Consider the following 23828-nt stretch of genomic DNA (forward strand, 5'->3'; position numbering starts at 1 on the left):
TGCTGTGCACACATACTGTTAATGTGAATATTTTCCTGCATACGTCAAAGGGCTCTGAGACAGAAATTTGAAACTGAGCCGAGTGAAGGGGCCTCAACATGCAACAACTTCCTGTGATGGAACGTTTTACATGTTTTACATGTGACAAGTGGTGTATAGAACGTGTGTGCACGCTGGCACACAAGACTGTACATGTTTCCTGGCTGGAAGAGGCGACCTGAGATTCACAAAGTGTCTCTGTTTATGAAGACGTTCAGTCCCAGAGCCACAGGTGTTGTGTTTGACACTCTACACCTCAAAGCTGGGTGGCCACATGGAGGCAAAACACACAGGTACGGGTCAAGGCCACGAGGACAGGTGAGGGCTATGATGAGAACTGCACATTCAATGTGAAAGCCTCAGCATTTTGATGCTTCTATATGATTAAGTGGCATTTTCTCAGAAAGCTTTCAGAGCTCGGAGAAGCAACAGGTTGTTTACAGAACAGGTTCATTCAAATGTGGGAACCGAGTTGGTCTGTATAGTAGACACGATTTTGATTTTTGCACAGATGCTCCTATTTTATCTCTCTCTCCTCTGTCCTCCTCTCTCCCCATCTCTCCCCACTCTTCTCCTCTCCTGTGGTGAGGAATCCTCCGCTGGCTGCTCCAGCGGTCTGGCTCCTCTTTATGAGCAATGTCTCTGTGGCTGGTAGCACTCATAAACCTACAAGCATTGATTGGAAAACAATACAATTTTCTTTGGCTCGGCTGGCAGCACGCTGTGGTCTGGATTTCTGCTTTAGCGGTGCTATGCGATGTGAAAGCCTTATGCCACATGGGCCACAGAAGTGAGTCTAAAATCACCCAGTGCATAGTGATGAGGCTTCAATGCACTGAAATTGTACTTGACGTACTTCTCCACTACCATGCATGTCATCCTTCTACAGAAATTAAACTTGATGTATAGAGACTCTTACTTATGTGTGTGGTTATTCCAATTCTGGCCCCTTTTGTGAGTCAGTACATGGTAGAAACTCATACTTGTAACCTTCAGAGTGGTTTGTCTAACTCGACCTAAGAGTGAAACTTGTAGCGTTCAAATACATCAGAGCCAAAATATGGAGAAATCTGATATTATTATAGCACATTTCAAAATGGCTTTTAGTTTGTTTAAAAATGAGAAAATACCAATGAAAATACCTTTTAGATTTACCAGTTTTTCCAATGCTCACGGATGCGAGCATCCAAAATGAGTTTCCCTCTCTGGATGGCTCAGCCTTGGGGTCAGGGTAAAGAGCTCAGACATACAGACAGAGTAGAGCCAGCTGAGGTAATGTTATCTAATTGGTTGTGGTTCCTGCTGGATGCCACCCTGTGGAGGTATTCCAGTTATGTCCACTTGGGAGAAGGCCCCAGGGTAAACCTAGAGTACACTAGAGGGATTATATATCCTACTTGGTTTAGGAATAGCTCAGGGCCCTGCAGGATGAATTATAGAAAACGGCATCTGGGCTGGGCAGCTCAGCAGCAGATAGATGACAGTTTTGAGTGAAATTATGCATTTCTAAGTCTTCTGTGACAGGGACAGATAAATATCGGTTGGAAAATGCCTCGGTTAAGAGCTGCAACCAATGGTTATTCCATTGAAGATGGAAAACATGAAAGCTCCCCAAAAGTGAAGCCAAAACATGTGGATCGCCTCCTAGTGGCTGGCTGCAGTGTAGGTTATGAAACCCACATCCTCCATGTTATTGGATAGGGTATGGGGCAAATTAAAAAGGTAGTTCCTAGTCTTAGTTAGTTATTTGATGACGTAAAAACATGGTGAGACATCATAATTAACAGATGAGACTGACTCACTTCTTGTGTATGTCGGTGGGACCTCACCATCGCGGATCTGGGCTGAAACTGATGATGTTTGTGCATAAAAAATAGATACAAAATATCCAAATAATTGCCAATCAATTTTTTGTTACTGAACTAACTGATAGACTAACACAACATTTCATCGATCTGTCAGTCAGTTTAATGGTTAATCAGCTGTTTATGGCAGTGCAGTAAAGCTTTCAATCAGGAAGCCACATTTGTAGTCGCAAGGAGAGTTTGCATCTATTTTGGCAAGTTGCCTGAATCTGAACTACTCGGTCACCACGAGACAGTGCTTCCTCAGCCCGTGCACAAGGACACACTGTGATTATGTAGGTGTAATAAAGGCTTACGGACACATCCCGCATAGTTTGTTGATGCTCAACATTTGGTGAGCGAGCAGTAAAAAACTAGGAAAGTAATCGAGCAAAGTAAGTCTGCAGCGCGGCGCTACGACTTTGCCAAGCTGTTAAAGTGAATAAAGTTTGCATTGGAAAAAAGTGTCTGAACAGACGGCGGGCCAACTTTGCTTTATAAGGTAAGAAATTCATTCAGACAGCATCTATTGATTGTAAACATGTTCAATCTTTACCCAGGAAACCTGAAACCAGCACTTTATTACAAAAAGCAGCAGGTAGAGGAATACAATTTATATCCTTACACCATGTCACACTTAAATACTCGTGCACGGTCAGCCAGGCTGCTCATTGCCATCTCATAAATCCCCCAGCGCTCCGTTGGGCTTGGTACAAGAATGCAGTTAAAATATGACAAAGAAGCTGCTCCAAATAAAATTGCATGCATGTTAATGGAGGATTATGCCCCTTCGAGCGGCCCTTCGGCTGCCGATGATAAACAAACGCACGCTGTCATCATTCCTGCCAGGGCAGATAAATATTTCAGATTCTAGGTTACCAGACTGGAGGGTTGGAGAAGACCGAGAGAGACAGGAATGAAGTGGGAGAGACGTGTAACAGCACTTCATGGCTGCGAGGCCAGCGCACATTTGTTCCACTCGAAGTGACGTGTGGTGTGTTCTGGTTGTGGCGTCAGGGAATTGTGCTCATGAATACCACCGGTGATACCATGTAACAGTTTGGATTGATCCCTCAGCTCTGGTCTTGGAAGGAGTTTGTTTTTGCAGTGTTTGCCAGATTACAGGTTTACATGGTATTACAAGGATTACACGAATAATACACGGGCAACCCTTTTGTCAATAGAAGGAAGATTCACCACCTGGGAGTGCGGTAAAAATGCCAAGAGGAACAAATCATTCCTAATGGTTTATCAGCAGCAGTAAAACCAGGCTGAGTTGGCTTCAAATCCATGTTTGAAGTCGGTGAGAGACTTGTTTAAAACATGTCCACAAAAACACCACTGCCAACTTGATATCCTGCCCATGAAGCATCTTGAGACACAGAAGTGTTTGAGCTGAATTTGTTGCTTCAGAGAAGATGTTGTAAAACTGTATTGATAGAGTTTTGTGAATATATGCATATATCTACAATGTCCTTTATTACCAACAAAATCAATTATCTACGCCATAGTATCTCCGTTTCAGTACTTCACAGAATAGTCTTGTGGTGACTGACTCACACACTAACAGAGCAATCAGGCCAACCAAAGTAATGACTAAATCTTTTCTGTATCAACTGTGCACCTAAACTGTGTGTTCATTAAATTCAGCTCCAGCAGATGAGCCTCTAACTAATTAATTTAACAACTTATGAATCATCGCATTAGATGAGGCTGCACATGTAATTCAGGAGATTGTCAGGGGATCCGAACACGCACTAAAAACATATTATTCTTTGAACAAGGTGGTTTGTTTAACCTGTTATTCGCTCTCTGAATATTCTGTATCTCATGGCCTTCTCCGAGTGTTGGGTACATACAACGTGACCTGCACCAGTGAGAACAACAATGGCTTTCACTCTCTGAATACAGAAGTCGGGTCATAAGTCATGTGCACTGCTGAGTATACGCTGCCTGGATGTCACATAATGACAACAGAGAAGTGAAGGAACAAGGAAGTTGTAGAATTTGATGTGAGTGAGCTAATCGCAGAGAGGAGCCAGACGGCGATGAGGCTCTTCGCCGATTGACAAATAAAGATCGCCTTTGTCCTGAAGCCCTGTGTTGTGTTTACTCGATTTGGACAGCGGCTTCAACTCTTAGCAGGCTGCCAATCAAATGAAAGCTTTACTTGATGAGTCAACGCTGCGGAACGTGCAAGGAGCTCAAGGGTCTCTCGAAGTGTGGAATTGATTTTTTTAATCACCTCAGACTGCGCTGGATCTAAAGAGGTGCCTTGCCACTGAGGAGGGAAGTGGCAGGCGAAGAGCGACACAAAGAGAGCATTGATGAAAAGATTGATTACCCTCCTCCACTGTGGATTGTTTCATCTTCCACTCTGTCTCCCTTTGTCTGGGCGAGTCTCGTCTCTCATCACTGACCAAACAGAAAATGCTCTGCCTTCCAATGGCCACGCAGGGACCCGTGTAATCCTGAGAGCAGCAACCTGTTTAGACAAGCACCGAATTCCCCCCCGCTTTTGTCTCCGTCTACGCTGCCTCTCTTGACATTTGACTTCGCCGTGGTCAATTATTTTCAGAAACGTTCAACGTCTCCTTGTTCCTCCTCCTGCTCTCCCTCCTCTACCTGCATAACTCTGACAGCAAGCATTTTTATAACACACTGTCCTCTCCTACGCTGCTGATGTGTGACCTTGTTCTGTTGCAGTAGGTGTGTTTGTTTTACTCCCCTGCCACTCCCAGTACAAACAGCTTGTAGCGAGCCACAGAGCCTTCAGTCTTCTGGCAAATTGAAAGGAGGTTTTTACGGAATGAAACTTAAATCATTAGACGTGTTTGTGTCCTCTGTGCCCATCCTCGCTGCTCATGCATATCTGACTGTGTGTGTGTGTGGGGGCGGATGGCGTCAACCATCCATACGACTCCTGAGTCATCAGCACAGCAAGTCTATTTACACAGATCACAAGTTTTCCTAAGCAGAGGGAGAACTTCGCAGGAGTGGACATTTTGTTCGCGGGAGTGCTGTTGCTGGGAATGCTCACAGATACTGAATGAATTCCAACATTTCTTCTTTGGTTTCACGACAAAACGCCTGTCAGTCCAGTTTTAGGGGGAAAGGTTCAATGTTTTTTGAGAGAAATGCTGCTTGTTGACCTTTTACAATGTAGGTCACGTGTTGCCACACTCGACATGCTCCTGCTCATTCATTTACATGGCACTTTAAACGTCTCTCGCTGTGGTGTTGCATGGGTAGCAGCCGTCTAGCACGGCAGGAAAAAGGAAACCGCACTGTTGAAAAACTGCCTCTTCGCCGTCCACAGCCGTCACCTCTGGCTCACCATGACAACGCCGCCGGTCCCTCGTTTCTCTTCCTCTACCCTGTCAGGCAGAGGCACTTTTACTATCAACAGTGAGAAGAGAAAGCCCGCCCTCCTCAAGACTTGTCTTTTTATGGAGACGGACGGAGGCTGAGGGGGGGGGGGGAACAAAGCAGAGGAAACACAGAGGAGAAAGTTCTGGCAAGAAGTTCTCCGCTACTTTGCCATGGGAGATGTGCTTCCAGAGGCACAGAGTCTTTTCTGGGCCTAAGTGAAAATATGTGCTCTAGATGTTTTGCGGAGTTTTGATTTACAGCTGAAGCTCCTGCCCTGTTTTCCTCATGACTTCATCAAGAGGAGTTTCTTGCATCGTGGGTTCGTTGGTTCAACAAAAGGTTAGACGTGCTTCCTGGCTGTTTGTGTAGCAGCCACGAGGGCGCGATGCCGATCACCATGTTGCTGTGCGAAGTGCAGGAGTGTTATTACATCAGGTTCTGGCAATTTTAAAGAACCATAGCCAAAACTGGCTAATGAATTGGCATCAAGACAGGAGCGATCAAAGAAGCACACATTGGTGAACTGAGCCACGCCACACAAAGCAGAATTAGATGCTAGACTAATAGAACAGAGCGGTGGAGAAACCCCTGCTTACATTTTCAACGCCTCTCACACAGCTGTTGCTCTCTCAACCAGACAAAGTTTGCACGCCTTAGTTTTTAAATAAAGAACAGTGTATTTGCATCTCATAACATTCCTAAGAAGATCAGTAATGTAGACTTGTGGCTGCAGTAAAGCTGTCCACAACAAAATAATTATACCCACATACTCGGTGGTTAGAGACGCCCGAGAAAGTTTTACAAAGAAGGTCGAGAGGTCGGAGGTGTCAGTGGCATCAGGCATTGAGTCATCTGTTTTACTTCTTCAGCGTGTCTCCATAGGTCAGAGGTCATGCAGCAAAGTGTGCCTGCGACTGCTTTTCTCTAACAAGGTGCATGTGTTGTTTTGTTTTATTTGGAGGGAATGCTCATGCACCATCCCATGCCACATACTGTATGACCTCACAGTGGATGGCAAGGTATCGAATAACAGGAAAATCCAAGAGACGGAAAAATAGTTCACTAGAGATCTGTGTCAAGCTGGTGAAGGTTAAAATATAGACAAGCACGGAGCAAGCTTATTCATTATTACAGATAATGTTTCCCAATGCTTACTGTTACAGGGACCTGCATTTATCTCACTGTGCTCTATGCATAATACATACACAATAATCGAATCCTTCAGTAAGAAAATCTCAGAAGGGTAAACAAACCTTTTCCCAGTGAACCTGTACGACATCAATGCTGCGTTCACAATGTGCACCACTGTTGTAGTTTTGCAGTTTCATATAATGTTTAGGAAATGTAGCATAAGCAACTCACGCAGACAGACAGATAGAAACAGATGAACCAATAGAATCAAGGCCAGACAGATAGAGACGGGCAAGAAGGCGGAAGTTCAATTTCCAGTCGGGTGACAGAACCTTGACGAAGGGAATATTCCCAGTCAGACGAGGAACAACACAGGCGATGCCAGGAATAACAGATTTAGGTTACATGAATAGCACGTCGGAGATACCATGCTCTGTTTGGGCTTGCAGCTGATGTAATGTGCGAGCCCAATGCATTTAACTCACCCCTCGTGTGTATGTGTCGACTGGTAAGAAGTGTGGCCCTGAAGTTCGGGGGACCTTTCGACTAAAAGTGGATTAGCTGCTCTCACTGGAATGCGTCTGTGCGGGGAAACACACACGCACACACGTGCGCCCATTCCATCGTGGTACACACTCTATTTACCTCCCAGTCTATTACAGGCTATTAATATTCCTCCACTCCCCCTCTCCCTTCGTTGTCTCTCTTTTCTCATGGGGACTTTAGTAATTTGGATTTAATGAAACCAGCACGAATGGCAAGAGGAAACACGTTACATCAATGTATAGCTTTATGTGGATTTAATGCAGGTTCTTTGCTGTTTGTTATTCTTTCAATAACCAATTACAAGAGTTCACCATCTCCGCCAAGGAGGTCCCGTTTTCGCTCCTGTCCGTTTGTTTGTTTGTGATCAGGACTACGCAAAAAAAAACTACTGAATGGAATTCTACAAAACTTGGTATAACCACGGGACACAGGCTCAGAAAGGACCCATATAAGTTTAGTGCAAATTCGGGCAAAGCAAGATTTTCACTTTCTTTAACATTGCAAGATTTTTTCAAATTGCACCAATCAGGTATATTTAAGACGAGTATCCATTGAAGAAAACCCACAAGTTGACCTTCATTTTGAAATACACTAAAACAACAAATGAAGAATGGCGCTGGGTAATCCTCACGGTGCGTTATCACCTCAGTGGACACTTGTTTAAAGTAAGATGATGAGAGCACATAAACAGGTCCCTGTGTGTGTTATTGTGTGTACAGGGACCATGGATGACTGAGTGATGGATGAGTGGATGAATAACTCCATCCATCAACCAGGGTTGTTTGCAGTGACTCACTTCTGCACCGCTGCGATCAGTGAATTATCATTTGGTAAATCTGCATCACTCACTCTTAACATCTATTGGAATAGTGATGGCAGAGGTTTTCATGAATTCTTCCTGAAAATACTCGCGTACTATGAAATGTGGGTGAAAACAGCCATTGTGTCTCTTCCTGAAGGAGGAAAAGAAAAGAACAGACAGAGCTCTTAAAGGTAGCGAAAGGTTTTCGGTTTCACCGTAATCTCCTCTCAATCTTCCAGACGTCAGTTGGAAGGTCACAGTTAGGCGGCACGAGGAAACAAAAGACAGCACTGGCAAAAGTTTGCATCTCCTTTTATCCGAGCCACGTCTCGTGTGAGAAGAAGGGTTATTCTGATTTGGAATGAAGTGTGTTTTTAGTTTGATTTAAGTTGCTGCAGCGATTGTTTTAGGCACTATTTGTTTCCAAAAACAGGTGGAAGAGAGAACAGCTCAACAAAACCATCTGCATCCATTGTAAACAGTGTAGTTCAGTTTTCTGTGTTAAAGCAAACACTGTGTCGACTGAGAGTTGGCATCTGCAACTGGCAGTGTCCAAAGTCACACTTTTTAGTTTCACTGTTGACAAATCTATTTTCATAAACCCAGCACATCAGAAGTTTCCTTCATTAAATCAGTGGAGCTCGTCTTTTATTAAAGTTTGTGCTGCGGAGTTATGGGATAAAAAACGTAAAAAAAAACAAAACCATGCCAAGTTAAGTGATTATTCCTGCATCTGCACCTGATCTTCACTCAATTTCTCTGAAATCCTTCATTGTGGTTCTGATTAAAAAACAGGCGACAGAGGAGGAAACGTGTCGCGTCAGTGACAGAGGTAATAACTCGCACATTTATATCCACTTCAACGAGGAAGAGTTGGAATGATTGCTGCAGGACAGAAATGGAGGGAGGGTTAATGTCATATCTCATTCCACTAAAGGGAAGTCTGACGTTTTGGGGGTGCAGAGGATGACAATAATGCTTTTATATTTGCACAAATAGTAGATGATTATATTATATTATAGTGTTTTACTTTTTACTGCCCCTAAATTGTACAACTGCTGATTAACGTCCCATGTACAATATGGGCCATGTCAAAATTATTGTTCTACTGACACTTGAGTTGTGTTTTGATTTTTATCTAAGTAGGTAGTGTTCAAAGCACATCATTTACACGAGAGGTTTGCTTAAAAAGTAATATATAAAATCTTCCCACCTATTAAATGATTTCCCAGCAGCCCCTTCCCCTCAGTGGGTTTCAGCGAGACACTGTGCAGTAGATTTGGATGCTTTTGTTGTCATCGTGTTTCAGCACTGGGACTCGTTTCAACATTGTGGTACACACTTTGTTGATCTAGTTCCCCCCCGACGCTCGGCACCAATCAGTGCTACACTGAACAGATCCAGTTGGACACAGACTCCGGTTGAGTTTTGATGACTCACAGGGAGCAGCACCGGTGGGGAGGTGATAAGTCGTTTATCGTGCTCATTAAACAGCCCATTAGCACGTATCAGCATCTGTTTAAAGACTTCTACACCTCGTCATTATTGTTCACACTTTGCAAGCGCTCTTTACTGGCACACGTTCACATGCACACACGTTTCGGTCAGCTGGTTGGTCACTCGGGCAGGGCAGAGCCACCGGAGCGTTGTGCTCGTTCCCTTTCCGCTGGGAAATCAATAATAGACCAGCTGACCCAGCTGTGACCTGTGTTACACGTGCACAAAGCGTGCACATACACAAACGCACTGTCACATCCACTGTCCGGAGAGAACAAAGCACCGCTGGGCAGTGGCGGGTGTGTCGTCGGTCTCCAGGAAGTTACACTTGGCTAAAGCTTCCTGGACTGAAACAAGGCCGATGGTTTTAAACGTTGATTTAATTGCTTTTGAAGTGTTTTCTGTTAAATGCTGCGGTTCATTGTTTCTCAATCACATTCTTATCGGTGAACTTTTGATTCATCCATTTATAGTGAGATTTGTTTTTATTTTAATTAAATACAACACTCCTTTTTTACATTTCATTTGAGGACTTGCGTTTCATATTTAAGTCAAATTTAATTCAACAGAAGAAACAGGGTTTTTTTAAATTGTGTGAACATTTCTACAGACTGAGAACCGCAGTTTTCTGTCTGAATCCGACGGAGCTTGAGAGAAAATTTAGCTGAGAACGACCCGAACCTGACAGGCTTTCTGTTTTTTGAGTCCGAACTCAACCTGAACCAGATGTTTTCCACAATTAGAGGCACATGCAGAGTAGAAAAATGAAGTAGATAGCCCAGCCAACGTGACCGAACCCGACCCGACTCTGACTATCATTTCAAAACTTTTGTCTGACCCTTGGCTTGGCTCAGGTATCCACACTCCACTTAGAACTCCTGTATTAATCATGGAAACATTAATGGTGGTGTAGTGGCACATTATTCCTTCCTTATTAGCATTATAAATACTTTTGCCAAATTCCCAATTCTTTTCTTATTTTAATGTGAAGTTTCAAGTGAGTGCATGGACACATGGACACAACAGACAAAGAGATGACCCGGTGGTAAAAGTCAAGCGCAGAGGGAAATGCTCGCCACTGTTTCAACCCCCAGTCGCCCCCGGGGGCCCAAAAATCGGCCCTGTCTCAGCCCCGGTCATACATTCCAGTCCAGTCATGGATGGCTCCACCATCGGAGGTGTGGTCGGAAACACCGACTGAAAAACAACGAGGAGACAGCGTTTCCAAAGGGCCGACACGGTGGAGCGTTCATGTCGTCAAACTCAAAAGAGAGAGAGAGAACTATTTTCACGCTTTCATTTTCCACGGCTTCTACAGTCTGAAACCCCCATCAAACATAGTATTTTTGCACAATTTCCAAGCAGCTGCAACAACTTCCCCTGCACATTCATGTTTTTCCCCTTCTTCCCACGTGGAGCATGCTCGTGCAATCCTCCGAACATATGTGTGACATGTGGGCACACGACGCCTGTAAGCCATTTGTAAAACCTGCTGCCATGTGTCTCACAAAGGGACCACGGCTCTGTCATCTTCATCATCAACATCATCCAGATTGTGAGGAGGAGACCAGCATGTCATAATCCCTGCTCTTTAACTACCTCACAGGATTAACTGGGGGGGGGGAGGGATTGGCACCCATGTGGAAAATAAAGCATCTTAAGGAGACTTTGCTCTGATCCCGCTGTTTTGAATGGGTGCGGTGGAGGAAGCACAGAAATGGAGAACCCAGGGAATTGTGCTGTACTTTTGTTGATGTTCAGCTCATGTTCTTGCCACTGGTGTGAAAATAAACTAACAACTCCCTAATAGGATCAACATATAATCTTGCGCACGCTTGGCATGAGAAATAAAGAGTGAGGTGTTAGGTCAATGGACTCACATGCCGATATGTTTTAGTGGAAGGGGTTTGGAGACGTAAGCGAAATGTTGGACAAGAGCGTTCGTCTGAAATGCTTCACTCGGATGTCAGACTTATCTCAAACCCCACTCGCCACCACACTTCCTCGAAACATACCAACACATCCTCCATGTAAAGTCTATTTGCATGGACCCTCTAAGCGGGGGGAATTCTACTTACACAGTCTCACCACCCGTCTACGTCCAGACTGTGTGAAATCAGGTTTGTCGTGAAATTCAGCAAGCAGAGAAAAATGACTCTTGACGAGGGAGGAGAGAAAAAAAAGTGTGACAGCTGTTACAAAAAAATGACACTAGTTTCTTGGAATTACGAATTAAATGTGAGGAATTCTTGTATTTGTTGACGAGACATGTCTTGACTTGAAAATAAAAAGCAGGCTTCCCCTCTTTTTTTTCCCAGCGTTATCGCCATCATGTGTCTGTCTGGGCATCAGGAAATAATGTGACAGTTGTCTGGTATCGCTGTTATGTCCCAGTTCAGTGTATTTCCATTTTTCCTTTGGAATATTTGAACAATTCATTGTCTACAAGCGTTTTGAATTCTAATTGTGTGTGTGCGTTAAAGGAAGCAGAAATTCTGCTCTTCACAGTTGTGGCGAACAAGAGGAGGAGAAAGAGCAAGAGTCAAATTCCAGCTTTACATCTTAGTCCCGACGCGTCACGGCTTTTTGGCACAGATGCTCGTTTTAATCTCTGAATCTATCTTTTCTTTGAGAACATTCCAGGATTGATGGAGTGGCACATTATTTCTCTGGGAGTGGTTACTGTGTGTGTGTGTGTGTGTGTGATCCCGTTCTCACGGTGCTGACATCGTGGAGCGCTCAGGCCGCAAAGGGTTCGATGGGAATGTAATTCTCATGGGGCTACTTACTTACACAACCATTTGGAGTGATCGACAGATAAATTGCGCGCACACCCAAACAGACACACTTTATACTGTTCATTCTATGTATTGAACTTCAATATAAGCTAATGGAGTGACACAATTCCATTGTATATTCCGTAACTGCATGCTTGCTAATACCCCGTTGGGTCTTTGACTCAGATGCATTGTTGTTGATCCTCTGTGAGCACATTGGTAATATGGGTAAAGAGAAAATGCATTATAGATAATGCATTTAAGCAAAAAATCATAAATATGCAGGGAAAACGATGCACTGATCAGGAGTAAGCGGAGAATGAGGAAGTTGGAATTGAACGTTTTGGCCCAAAAAAGAAAATGGACACAGTCATTCACTAAATATAGACACATGGGCATGAGATGGAAATCCTGCTCCCATCAGTTAAATAACAAAGTACAGCAAAAACAATGAATCTGATTATTATGCTGGCCAATCAATCAATGCATGCATGCAGGATGATGATTGCTCAAACCATCTCAGTCCTCACCGTCACCTGGAGACCACAGTCTCACTTTGTCTCAGTTCAAGTGAAGCAAGCAACACATTTCCTCCATTTATTTAACCTTAAACCAACATTAACACACACACTAAACGCGCTCTACTCTCTGTGTAGGATAAGCAATGATTAACCAGCTTCATTAGCTCGGTCCTGTCTGAGAGAGAAAGGAGGAGAATTTACTGTCTTGTATACAGTCGAGGTTACACACATTGAGATTACACACATTCCTTGGATAGGGCTCGGTTTGTGTGTGTGTGTGTGTGTGCGTGTGTGTGGAATATTAGAGATTAGCAGAGGAGAACAGGCTGATATGAACAGATATGGACAAGGTTGTAGGAGAGAAAGCAATATTGAAATTAAGTGCATGCTCTTCCCTTCATGTATCTACATTTTGTCATTTGATTAGACATTGTCACTAAATTAGCAGAAGAAATTAAAAAGCTGTTTTCCTGCGAAGTTTGAAGTTTTGCATGATAACAGGAAAACAAATCAGGACAACTTTCTCAATTATGCCCCAAAAAAATCGCTAGTGCTATTGATTTAATGTGCGTAAAGGGAGAGAAAAACCATAAACTCTAACAATGTGAATATTTGACTCACAATATCAGCTCTTTCTAGATAAGAAAAACATTATCAATATTAACAATAACTGTTATTAACATTATATGATCATATGTAACACCGGCTCCAGCTCCCCTTGTGCCCCTCAAAGGATAAGCGGCATAGATAATGGATGGAAGGATGGATTATCAACAGATATTTACATCATTCCTGAAAAACATGCAGATAAGGCTCTGCTTCGTCAGGGCTGAATAGCGTCTGCAGGGCTTTCTGTCAGGCTAGAGACGTGAAGTGTCTTTCAGAGGATGCAGCAGGTATTTGCATGACAAAGTGCATTCACGAAAAACAATCTTCTAGAGTGAAAAACACTCTCGTTAATAGTATGGCATTGTAACGCAGAGATATTAGCGATTTAAAGACGAGAGATTTAGAAAATCCCCATCTTGTGCATGAAGGCGATGAAGCAGGATGCAGGGAGGAATAAAACCCGTGTTTACAGCCTTGCTCCTGGCTCCACTCAACCACATTTGCAAAGCAAAGTAGGGGTGAGGACCAATTCCTAGCATGCTACACACAGCTGCACTCCACCTCGCCCTGATATCCCTCGATACACGGCCGCGCCGTAAACACCAAAGTGTGCATATCACTATCGCTGAATAGTAACGCGTCACTCCCTGTCTACAGTGCACTCTCATGAACAGTGTGATTTAAGACACTCCTCGCAGAGGTATGAGTCGTTAAATGAAGCAGGAGCCTAATTATTAAAAGGAAATTCAAAATTTTCTTGTCTGGCTTGAAGGAAAAGATCCAAGAAAAGGCCACAGAGGTTGAAATTAAATGTTACGGATACGGTTGCAAAGTTGTGACGACCTCTAAGAGACAAAAATAGTGGCAAGATAATGGGTGAAAGGTTGGGAGATTGTGTACAGGCATCAAATGTCTCAAGTTTCTTTTCCAGCATAAATACACGCACAGTTTAAATGTAATGTTATGCACAAAGTGTTGCAGCAGGAGTATGATGTCATGAATCCAATCTTCAAAGCTGGCGGAGGAGCACCCTGACAGATTTTTAGATGTAATCTGTAGTCGCCCTGCCATCCACGAAGCTTTGAACCAGCACCACACACACACACACACACACACACAACTTCTACTATCAACCGTGTTGATACAATACCTGATTTTCTTTGCTTTCCGCAGCTTACGCAACCATTATGCAAGTTTCACAAGGTCGGGCCTCATTATTGCTGCAGGCCCTTCATATTAATCTGTCTTTAAAATGTTTGAAGTTCGCCCGACTCTTTAGATGTGCCTGCCAATGATTTGGGGGAATATTTGGAGCGCACACTCCGAGTTGCTCACTCTTAGCGGCCGAGCCAGGGAGTTCTCATTAAATGCAAAGGCGGACTAAAAGCAATAATATGCAGCAGGGAAGATGTAATTAAAATGAATCATTTATTGAAAATGCAACTGCAGATTTAACTGTATCACAACAGCACAAATAAAGTGAATTATGCAATTCTGGAAAGGAGCCGCAACTACACTGAACCCAAGTGACATTTTGAGTGACAGCCTCTGTACCATTGTCATGAACACGATATCTCAAGAATGTGTTGATTGTGCAATTTCTACATTTTTTGGCACAAATGCTCACTTGGACTCAAGGGTGAACTGATCAGATGTTGGTTGTGAAAGGTCACTGTGACCTCACAGGACACATTTTCCGCCTTTTCCCCAGGAAATCTTCCAAATTTGAAATATTTTAAAAAGTATTAGGGTCACTGCAACCTTTCAAAACACAAGAATTGATGAGGTAATTCTGACACAATTTGATGCAATAGGATCAACAGCCCAAAAGGTCAAAGGTCAACTTCTGACATCATACTATTCTGCAAAAACACCCTAACCCTAACCCATGACTCAGGAAGACAATGGGAGCATGTGACCATATTTCCTATGGCTTGACTGGATGGCAGGGGCGGACGAGCACAAGGCGGAAGTTCTAATCATAGAAATGTGATGACTGTTGGAAGTTTTGCATTTTAGTTCCCTTTACAATAAACCCTAACTACAATATAACAGAGAATAAATTGGAGCAAATCCTGCTGGAAAGGACAAAACTGGCTGAAAGTGAAAACAAATTTCTCTCCTGCTTTTATGAATGTGTATTTGATGACATACTCACTCCTACTCTTGGCTTATGTAACCGTAATGTACATTTAATTTAAAAGGAATATGTTCCATGACTCATTAACTGTATAGCAGGATAAAATGCTTATTGTACAAATTTTCCCATGAATCAAACTCGTCCCTGTAGATCACATAACTTCACACTGGAGAAGCCGGAGGCAGCAATTCGACTTCATAGATTAATAAAACTGCAATTCAAACATTGATTAATCTTCTATTGATTGACTACACTAACCACTTCAGCACTGATTAATGTACTGTAAATGATTTATGTTGTAGCGGCTTTTAAACACAGCCAGTTCTGTCCAAATCGTTAGCAGCTGCCCTTTGCATTGGAATGGATGGTATGAAAATGGCATTTACAGCCACAATAGGTTGTTTTCTTCCCATAATGCACCATGTGTGACAGCCAGCCATCCACCATTACCTCCCATCTCCCAACCAAAGATAAGCAACTTTCACAGTTGGTTATGTAAACTGTGCGTGAATAATAAGGAGCCATAACTTGGCGGTTTGCGTTTCCTCAGGCAGCATCCGGGACAACCCAAAAAACAGGTAGAGGAGCCCGCCTGTCAAAACCGTTATTGTGTGACAGGTACATGTAGGAACAAGCACACACCCACATGCACGCATCACCGACGAGCGAAGGGGCGGGGGTCAGTAATTACAAGCAGATGTGAACCATGAGGAGGTTCCAGGTCAGCTCAAGCAATCTATTACATGCATGCGTGACGGCAATCTGCAAAAGTGTTGAAAAATACGTGTGTGCATTCCTGCGGTGTAGTGTGGTGGCACAGAAACTCGGCTTAAGGGTCGTTCAAAGCCAGATGCATCACACGGGATTGATGTGAAGAATTTTGAACTGGTCCTTCAGTGTCTGTGTTCGCCATAAGTGATCTCTTCCTGGAAAATCACCGACACAAAGCCGAGCAGCCTGGTTTTGTCATTACCAGATGTGTGTGTGTGTGTGTAGATGTGTGTGAGCATTGATTCCATTGAGTGGCTGCATGTTTTCCCCCCATTGGCAGATCTGTAATTGTGATTACATAACCTCTCATTCCTGTATTGATGCGGTCATACTGGAAATTAATAGACGTTACATGCTGGATTGATTGTGGTGAAGCACACATCTTATTAAGGAAATAAAACATACATAAAAAGGGGTTATAAATTGGAAATATTGGACGATTTAACGATTTTAAACACATTAAAAAAAAAAAAAAAAGCTCAATTCGCTGCCCTCAGCCTTGGCCTCTGTCGTATGTGCTTTCTTTTAGGTCAACACTCATTTGAGTCCTGCAAGATTTTCACCCAGTTCATTGCTCAAACCAGTGGATTAAAGGCTTTCTAACGGATTTTTTTCTTTTCCTGAAAAGAGGATTTGCCTCACTGTCTCCATTTATGGTTGTGCTAAGGATATTTCCCAACGGCACTTGAAGGCAACGTGTGCATGCATGTATTTTCTTCTTTCTCCTGCTCTCGCGTTCCGCATCGGATATATTCATACACACACACAGTATGCGCGGCCACATGCGAACGGCCTGATGGGGACCGAAAAGGTTTTTTGTGGATGCGCGTTGCCACGGCGCTCAGGGGCCAGGAATGATCACACTGTTGTCTCATATGCAGTATCGAGTGGTGGCTGTGCTGTGCCCGACGTAAAACTCGAGTGGTGTTCAGCTCGATTGATTTACACAGTGCATCACACCAACAAGTGTCCCACTGCCTTTGTGTGTGTGTGTGTGTGCGTCTGTCAGGTGCGTTACCATAGTAATATTTCTCTCACTTCCTGTACCTTTTTTTCCCCCCTTTTCTGTGTATGTGTTGCCACGGAAACTGGCATCTTCTGCTGCCCATAGCTTTCGTGCCATTTGTCGCTTTTGTCTGAAATAGCACGGCAACCACATGCTGCAGTGCCCCGTAAGCTCAAATGGCATTAGTCATCTAACTGCATGGTGCCAGTCCAGTCAGCAGGGCCATTAATCTTTCCAGGGTAACATCTGTTCAACGGGAACACAAAGCAGCAACACAACAAGAACTGAAACCCAGGCTGATTAGAAGAGGATTTACATACATTTTATTTAACAACAATGTCTCACTTACTTAAATGACCTTCATGCATTTTATTCCGCCTTTCTTGCAAAGCATACATGTGAATTACACAGATTTCTCGCTTTGTTAAATTTGACCTGATAAGATCTGTGCAGCCATTCCAGCAAACATCATCATGTGTGTGAAATGATAAATACAGGAGGAAAAAACGGACGACGGCGGTTATATAAAAGGCTCAGCAACCAACCGCATTGTGGAGACAAAACATGAGGAGTTAAAGGATTTAGACAGTAGCTGCACGGTAGATTTGTCTCCATACCGGCTATTCAAACAGCGTTACAGCTCACTGAGCGCTCACGTCACGCTGAGGACTGAGATGCACTGTAGCTTGACATTTGTGGGATGAGTGTTCTAGCCTCCCGTTAACCCTGTGGTTTTTAGAGTAGGCTGGTTATGATCATATCATCTACCTCCACCGATTAACATTTACACAGGCGCCTAATAGTTGGTGACACACATTATCTCAGGAGTGAGACAATTAGCTGCTGATGTGATGAGTGTTAGTCCCGGCTTTTAACATCTGTCCCCAGGGAGATTTGTGGACGGCTCTGAATACGTCAGTTCCCACCCAGAATTAAAATGCATCCTGAAACATCTCACTCCCCTGCTCTATATGCAAATACACATGTGCATCGATTGGTTTTTACCCAGTTTGAGTTTACAGATGTGTGTGTTGATTGTCATCATGAGCGATACATCGAGGGAGAAAGAGAGAGAAAGAAAAAGCACTGTGTGGTGGATCGTGGCAGTTGCATCACGTGAATCAAAGTCTGACCACTGAGGAGAGTAAACACATTTTCTGTAGTGGGGTCACAGGACGTCAGCGGAGCAGAGGGTCCAGGATGCTTTTTGCGTTTACAACAGCTAAAAGAATGTGGCCACGTGCGTCCCACACCACCTCCGAATGTGGTGGGTTTTGGGTGCATTCACACACAGGATACATTTTAATACCAAGTCTGAATGGGGTCTTATAGAGTGTGAGCTGGTTTCTAGATGTGGAGGCCGGGTTTAAAGTTGAACCATGAACTCCTCCCTTCATAGAGATCAGTGTTTGTGTCTGCTGCTGAGGCCAGGCTGTGGCTGATGACTCTTGAAGGCCAGAAGGAATCATAAATCTGTGTTTTTGTGACACTAAGTTGAGTGCTAATGTGGGAAAGAGGCTTAACTTTCCACAAACTCTGCATAAGGTTTGAATCTTCCCTTTATCCACAGTGCCCAGAGTTATTACCCAGAGAGGCGAGGCAGAATCTGGAGAACTACTAGTCCAAATATGACAAATTACATCGTTTTGAATTAGACAGTTGAAGGATTCTATCTGTAATGAAGACAAATAAAGTGAATAACCAAAGATCGTGAATTCAATAGAACGTCTCGGGTTGGTAGATCTGAATGGGCGCCCTTGCAGGTCCCGGAGTCCAGCAGTGATACCAGGATTTAGTCTGCCCCCTTCACTCTTCTGTCAGCATTCCACCGGTTTCATAGGTTGACACTTAAGAACTGAAGCTCACCCATCCCCTTCAGGAATCCTGCTGGGCAGAACCAGCTCGACCGAGGAGAGGCCTCTTATTTAACTTTTCCAACTGTTTGTCTTTTCTTTTGCCGTGTGAGTGTGTGCGCAGGCATGTGCAAGCGTGTGCGCCCCTCAAGCTGTGTGTGAGGTCAAGCAGGGGGTAAAAGGGTTTCCTCCACCAGCGATAAGGAATGGCACACGCATGCATGTGCACACACACACACGTACACACACACACAGCTGTCCTGAATAAAGTGCTCTATGAAAGGGCGCAACATGCAACTTGTTTTTTTCGCCGCGTTCCGTGAGAGGCTCATTCATACACACGTGCACACACACTCAGGTGGCTCTCCAGGCTGCCAGTGTCCACCTGGTTTTGCTCCCATGGCTGAATGATGACTCTGTAGCTTCAGTGCACTGAGTGGGTTCAAATAACAAGGGGGGGGGGGATGACCTCAGAATATGGTTAATGCAGGTCTAATTATGAAAAGCAGAGTCTGAGAAAACAGTTTTTCTAGAGGATTTGAGACGTAAACATCTCTGAAGGGGCACACGTTAGAGTCCGCTCGTAAGCCCTCCGTCTGGATAAAGCATTAGATAAATTAGAGCTGCGTCTCCTCTCCTTCTTTTTTCCCTCCGTCTTTCCTAACCTCTACCTCTTCCTGACCTCTCCTCTGAGTAGACACGGTGGAATGCATGACCAGAGATTCAGATGACTCAAAAAACGTTCATCAAAGCCAAAAGCGCTCGCCGGGCTTCCAGCAAATTCACCGCCATTCACTTCGGTTCATTCGCACATTAAGTCAAAGCTGAGGAGAAAAACCTTTCTGCTGCAGAATAATGGGGCGTGATGACTGTTTTCTATATGCCCTGGCTCTGGACTGAAGCACATCTCCTCCTCCACATATGCTATGCATTCTTTATTACAGTTTATGTGAGCAGAGAGCAGATTGCAAATCCATCAGTGGACGGCCTCAGTGCTGGAAGTTGTCCTCAGTTGCTCCTCAGAAGCAGTCGGGACTTTTTTCCTACATACTTTGTTTATCTTTCAGTTCATTTTTTATTCTACACTTTCCATATTTTACATTTTTGTGAAAATAAATAGAATCATTGGTTGCACTGCAATTTATCTATATTTTTTTCAATGTAAAGATTGTAGCTTTGGCATTAATTCAATGGGACCTTGTAGGACAATTTCATTTACTTGGAGGTTTGACATTATTTCAATGAGGAAGTGAGGCTCAAGTTTTAGACCGTTTTGTGACAGTGACTAAGCAAAGATCTAAATATATGCAGCATGTGTTTATAGTAACTGGTAACTGTTTGCATCTAAAAAGGGGAAATAATAAACTTGGAAATAAGTAACTATAAAGATATGTGAATGTTGTAGTTCAAATTGTCCATTAACAATAATTCCCAAAGTGAAAAGCAGCAGTGGAAGGCCTAGCACCTGACACAGAAACAAACTATACCAAACTGTTGGTCTGATGTTCTTCTTCTTCTCTTTGTGTTCTCTCTTGTCTACGACAGGGTGATTTCACCTGGAGCAGCCTGTCGGGGCGGAGCGTGCGCTTGATGCCGGTTTCCATCCAGAGCTTGTCGGAGCTGGAGAGGACAAGGCTGCAGGAAGTGGCGTACACCCGTTTACACCAGGAATATGACCTGGGATGTCAGATCACCATGCCAAAAGGTGTGTGTGTTTTGTGTTTTTTTACGCATATTGCTGTTTAACAGTGTTACACAATTGTTGGTTGTGAGTTCCAGATGGAATTTACTGCTTCGACACGGCTCAGATAGCATCAGGTAGTTAAGACCCTGACATTTATGTGACTGTTAACTGTGACAAAATGCATCTGTTACTGACTCCGGAACTGTTCTGTGTCGCAAACACTCCTCCCTCTCAACCCAGGTTTGCTGTGTAAGATTGTGCAGATACTTTCAAGGGTCCCATCAAGTGAGGCCAATGCTCAAGCCTCTGACAACCTCCTCCTGTCATTTGAGGAGGCTCATGTATGGTCTATGTTTGGGGAAGTTTTGAGAACACGACTTTATATGTAAACAATACGTCACATTGAGATCGGGCGCTTCCTGTTTGATCATAACAACATGCGACTCCCTTTCCGCTGCAGTTGAGGCTGAGTGCAGTCACTCACACTTTTAAAAAGCCCTTAATGTTGCAAAAGCAGGCTGCTTGGTCCTTGTGGTCTTATCTTAAGGCTAAAGAACTGTTTTTTTAATATCTTATAAACCAGACGCAAAAGTGACTTAAGAGTTCGGAAATTACAAAACTAGACAAACTAGAATACCATTCAGTAGAGCGCATACCACCACTAAGACCAAACTGAACACTCTCGTAGATATCACTCCCCTAAATGTGCCAAATTCTTTTATCATTAACATCCGTGCATTATATAATGATGCTTTATTCGTGCATATCCCATCTTTCCACCATGTTTTGTGGAAATCTGTTCTGTAGTTTTTGCCTAATCCTGCTGACAAACCAAGTACTGCAAGGGCTAGAGAAGGTGGTTTATTTCCCACTGTACATATCCCACTCAGATGTGGTTATTTGAATAATTTCCAGAGGCCAGATAAGGTATAATACATAAAAACTATCCAGTGACTCTGATTAGAAAAGTAAACATTTGAAGTAACATATAAGAATCTTTGAATTGCTTTCTGCTCTCCTGTCTGGTTAATTGTTTTAGGAGCCCTCAGATGTTACTCCTCTCGCCCTGCAGGCTGGGAGCCACATGTTTAGATAATGTGGCTAAACGGCTTGTTTACAGCCTGTCAGCTTGTCTGAACAGACTTTGTTACAGAGCTGTTGCTGTGTTGATCATCGCGATTAGAAGATGAACTCTGAAACAACACCGTGTGGTTAGAGCTCAGAAGATTGTCTTGTTTTTGGACCGGTGCTCGCACAGATGCACATTATGCAGAGTGAGTGCAGTATTTTCTCAGTGCACTGTATAGAAGTGGAGTGGCTGCCATAGCAGCAGTATAGTGCAGCCAGTGGATTATCCAGGGCCTTGCATTCCAGCTGAAGGTTAAACCTCTCCCCGCCATGATTTAATATGTACTTGTCCGTGTTGCTTATGAATTCCAGAGCCCCTGACGGCCGCCGTGCGCTAACGAGGGATATTTTTCAACTTGTGTGTAAGATTGTAAACGCGCATGCGTCTTTTTTCAGCCACAGTGTTTATCCAATTTACCCGAGACCGAAAATCAGATTAAAGACGGATACAACAGGGAGAAGGACAGAGGGACGGGACGAGGCTATGATGGGACTGAAAAGCAGAGAAAAGGTTCATCAGGCGGTTTTATAAAATGGTTGGAAGTTGAACTGGGGAGGTTTGGGGGATTTCCGTATGGCTTTGGGAGCCATCTGTCAAAAATCCAAACCATTTCCTATCTCTCTCTCTCTCTCTCTCTCTCTCTCTCTCACCGCTCTTGCTCTCCATCACAACATCTGCTTTCTCTCTCCTTCTACCTCACACCCTCTCCTCACAGATTTCCCTCCTATTTTTTCCCCTCTCGTACACCCTAACATTTAACTTCGTGTCCATTTCACTTTACACTGAAGATTTCTTTTTCTGCAGCTCACAGGCTAAAGAGGACAAGTTTCTCATGTATCACCGCAGTGGCAATAAATTGATCGTCAAAGAACAACTTGTTCAGATTTGTCGGCGATGCTCTGACACATGTGGTAACTGAACCGGCTCCAGCACGTCAGAGGCTAACGCCACCATCAAGCGCAATGTGGGAGTTGGATAAAATTTCCTGAGCCCACAAGTCGTTCATTTGATACAGGGAACATCTGGGGTTCAAACTGAGGTTGCTGAAAGCAGCAGGTCAAGACAAAGACTCCAGAACGCAGTGGACGCCAGAAGGCAGACGGCAGAGGGACCTAGCATTAAAAGTTGCTGAGGTCGCCACGTACTGACATCCTGGCCCCAGTAAGAGGATTCCAAGGCTTTAAAGTTGCGTGTGCCACAGATTCCAGAGTTTCCTGATCATTAATCAGCGCGTTCAGGGCTCATTCATCATGTTGACACCTGACAACGTAGCTTTTCCTCCTTTCCTCCTTTCAGAAAGCCCCAGTCCAGACCCTGGATGTATAGAACTGATATTATTGTGTGCAATGCCTGTTTCTGGCAATTGTAGCCCATCAGATAAGTGCATTTGTAATATGAAAAGTACACGACTGTAATAACCCTCCAAACCAAGATCAGTATCACAGCATTGCACTATAAACTCTGTATATTGCGAGGGAATTTAAACAAGCTGCTAAATGTTTACATTTTTTCTTCATTTAATCAGGGTGAAACTGAGATGTACTTTGTGTAAACCTCACCAAGAAACTCTATGCATATCCATGTATCGTATTTCAAAGTATACGAGTGATTTCACATGTTTTTTTGCTAAATAATATACCGGAGGTGACCCTGTCTGACATTGAAGTTAAATGGATTTTCGCTCATGGACAGCTTCCTCCTCCTGTGATGAATTCATGTCTGCATTCCTGATATAAGCTTATTACGAGCGGGCGATATTAGCCAGATAAGATAAAGCGGTCACAGAGAGCATTTGTTTCAGATGATTTACTTTCTTGTTTTTTTTCCGGCCACAGATGGACAGAAGAGGAAAAAGTCTCTGAGGAGGAAGTTGGACTCGCTAGCGAAAGAGAAGAGTAAAGACAAAGGTACAGTAAGTTCTTGGAGCTTGCACGCTGACATGTTGCTGCCTCACAGGGATTTCTCTGTCCCTATGCGTCTCTCCTCTTTGTTGTGAATATTTTGCCGTCCTGCCAGCAAGCCCCAGGGCGGGCCGTGGTCTCTGCCCCACAGGCAGGTGGACATCGAGGTTATAAAAACACAGTTTTTGTTTACTGGGCCTTGACAG

The 23828-nt window shown here is 43.7% G+C and overlaps 1 protein-coding gene across 4 annotated transcripts in view; it reads left to right on the plus strand.

Annotated features, from left to right (window-relative positions):
• LOC118103515 (rho GTPase-activating protein 6) overlaps positions 1-23828 on the plus strand; it is a 64244-nt gene that overhangs the window by 28952 nt on the left and 11464 nt on the right. For all 4 annotated transcript variants that reach the window (XM_047339171.1, XM_035150548.2, XM_035150547.2 and 1 more), the window contains exons 2-3: positions 20454-20613; positions 23557-23628. In XM_047339171.1, coding sequence (XP_047195127.1) covers positions 20454-20613; positions 23557-23628 — 232 coding nt within the window. The remainder of the gene's footprint in view (positions 1-20453; positions 20614-23556; positions 23629-23828) is intronic.

The sequence above is a fragment of the Hippoglossus stenolepis genome, chromosome 24, assembly GCF_022539355.2.
Source record: "Hippoglossus stenolepis isolate QCI-W04-F060 chromosome 24, HSTE1.2, whole genome shotgun sequence".
NCBI classification, from domain to species: Eukaryota; Metazoa; Chordata; class Actinopteri; order Pleuronectiformes; family Pleuronectidae; genus Hippoglossus; species Hippoglossus stenolepis.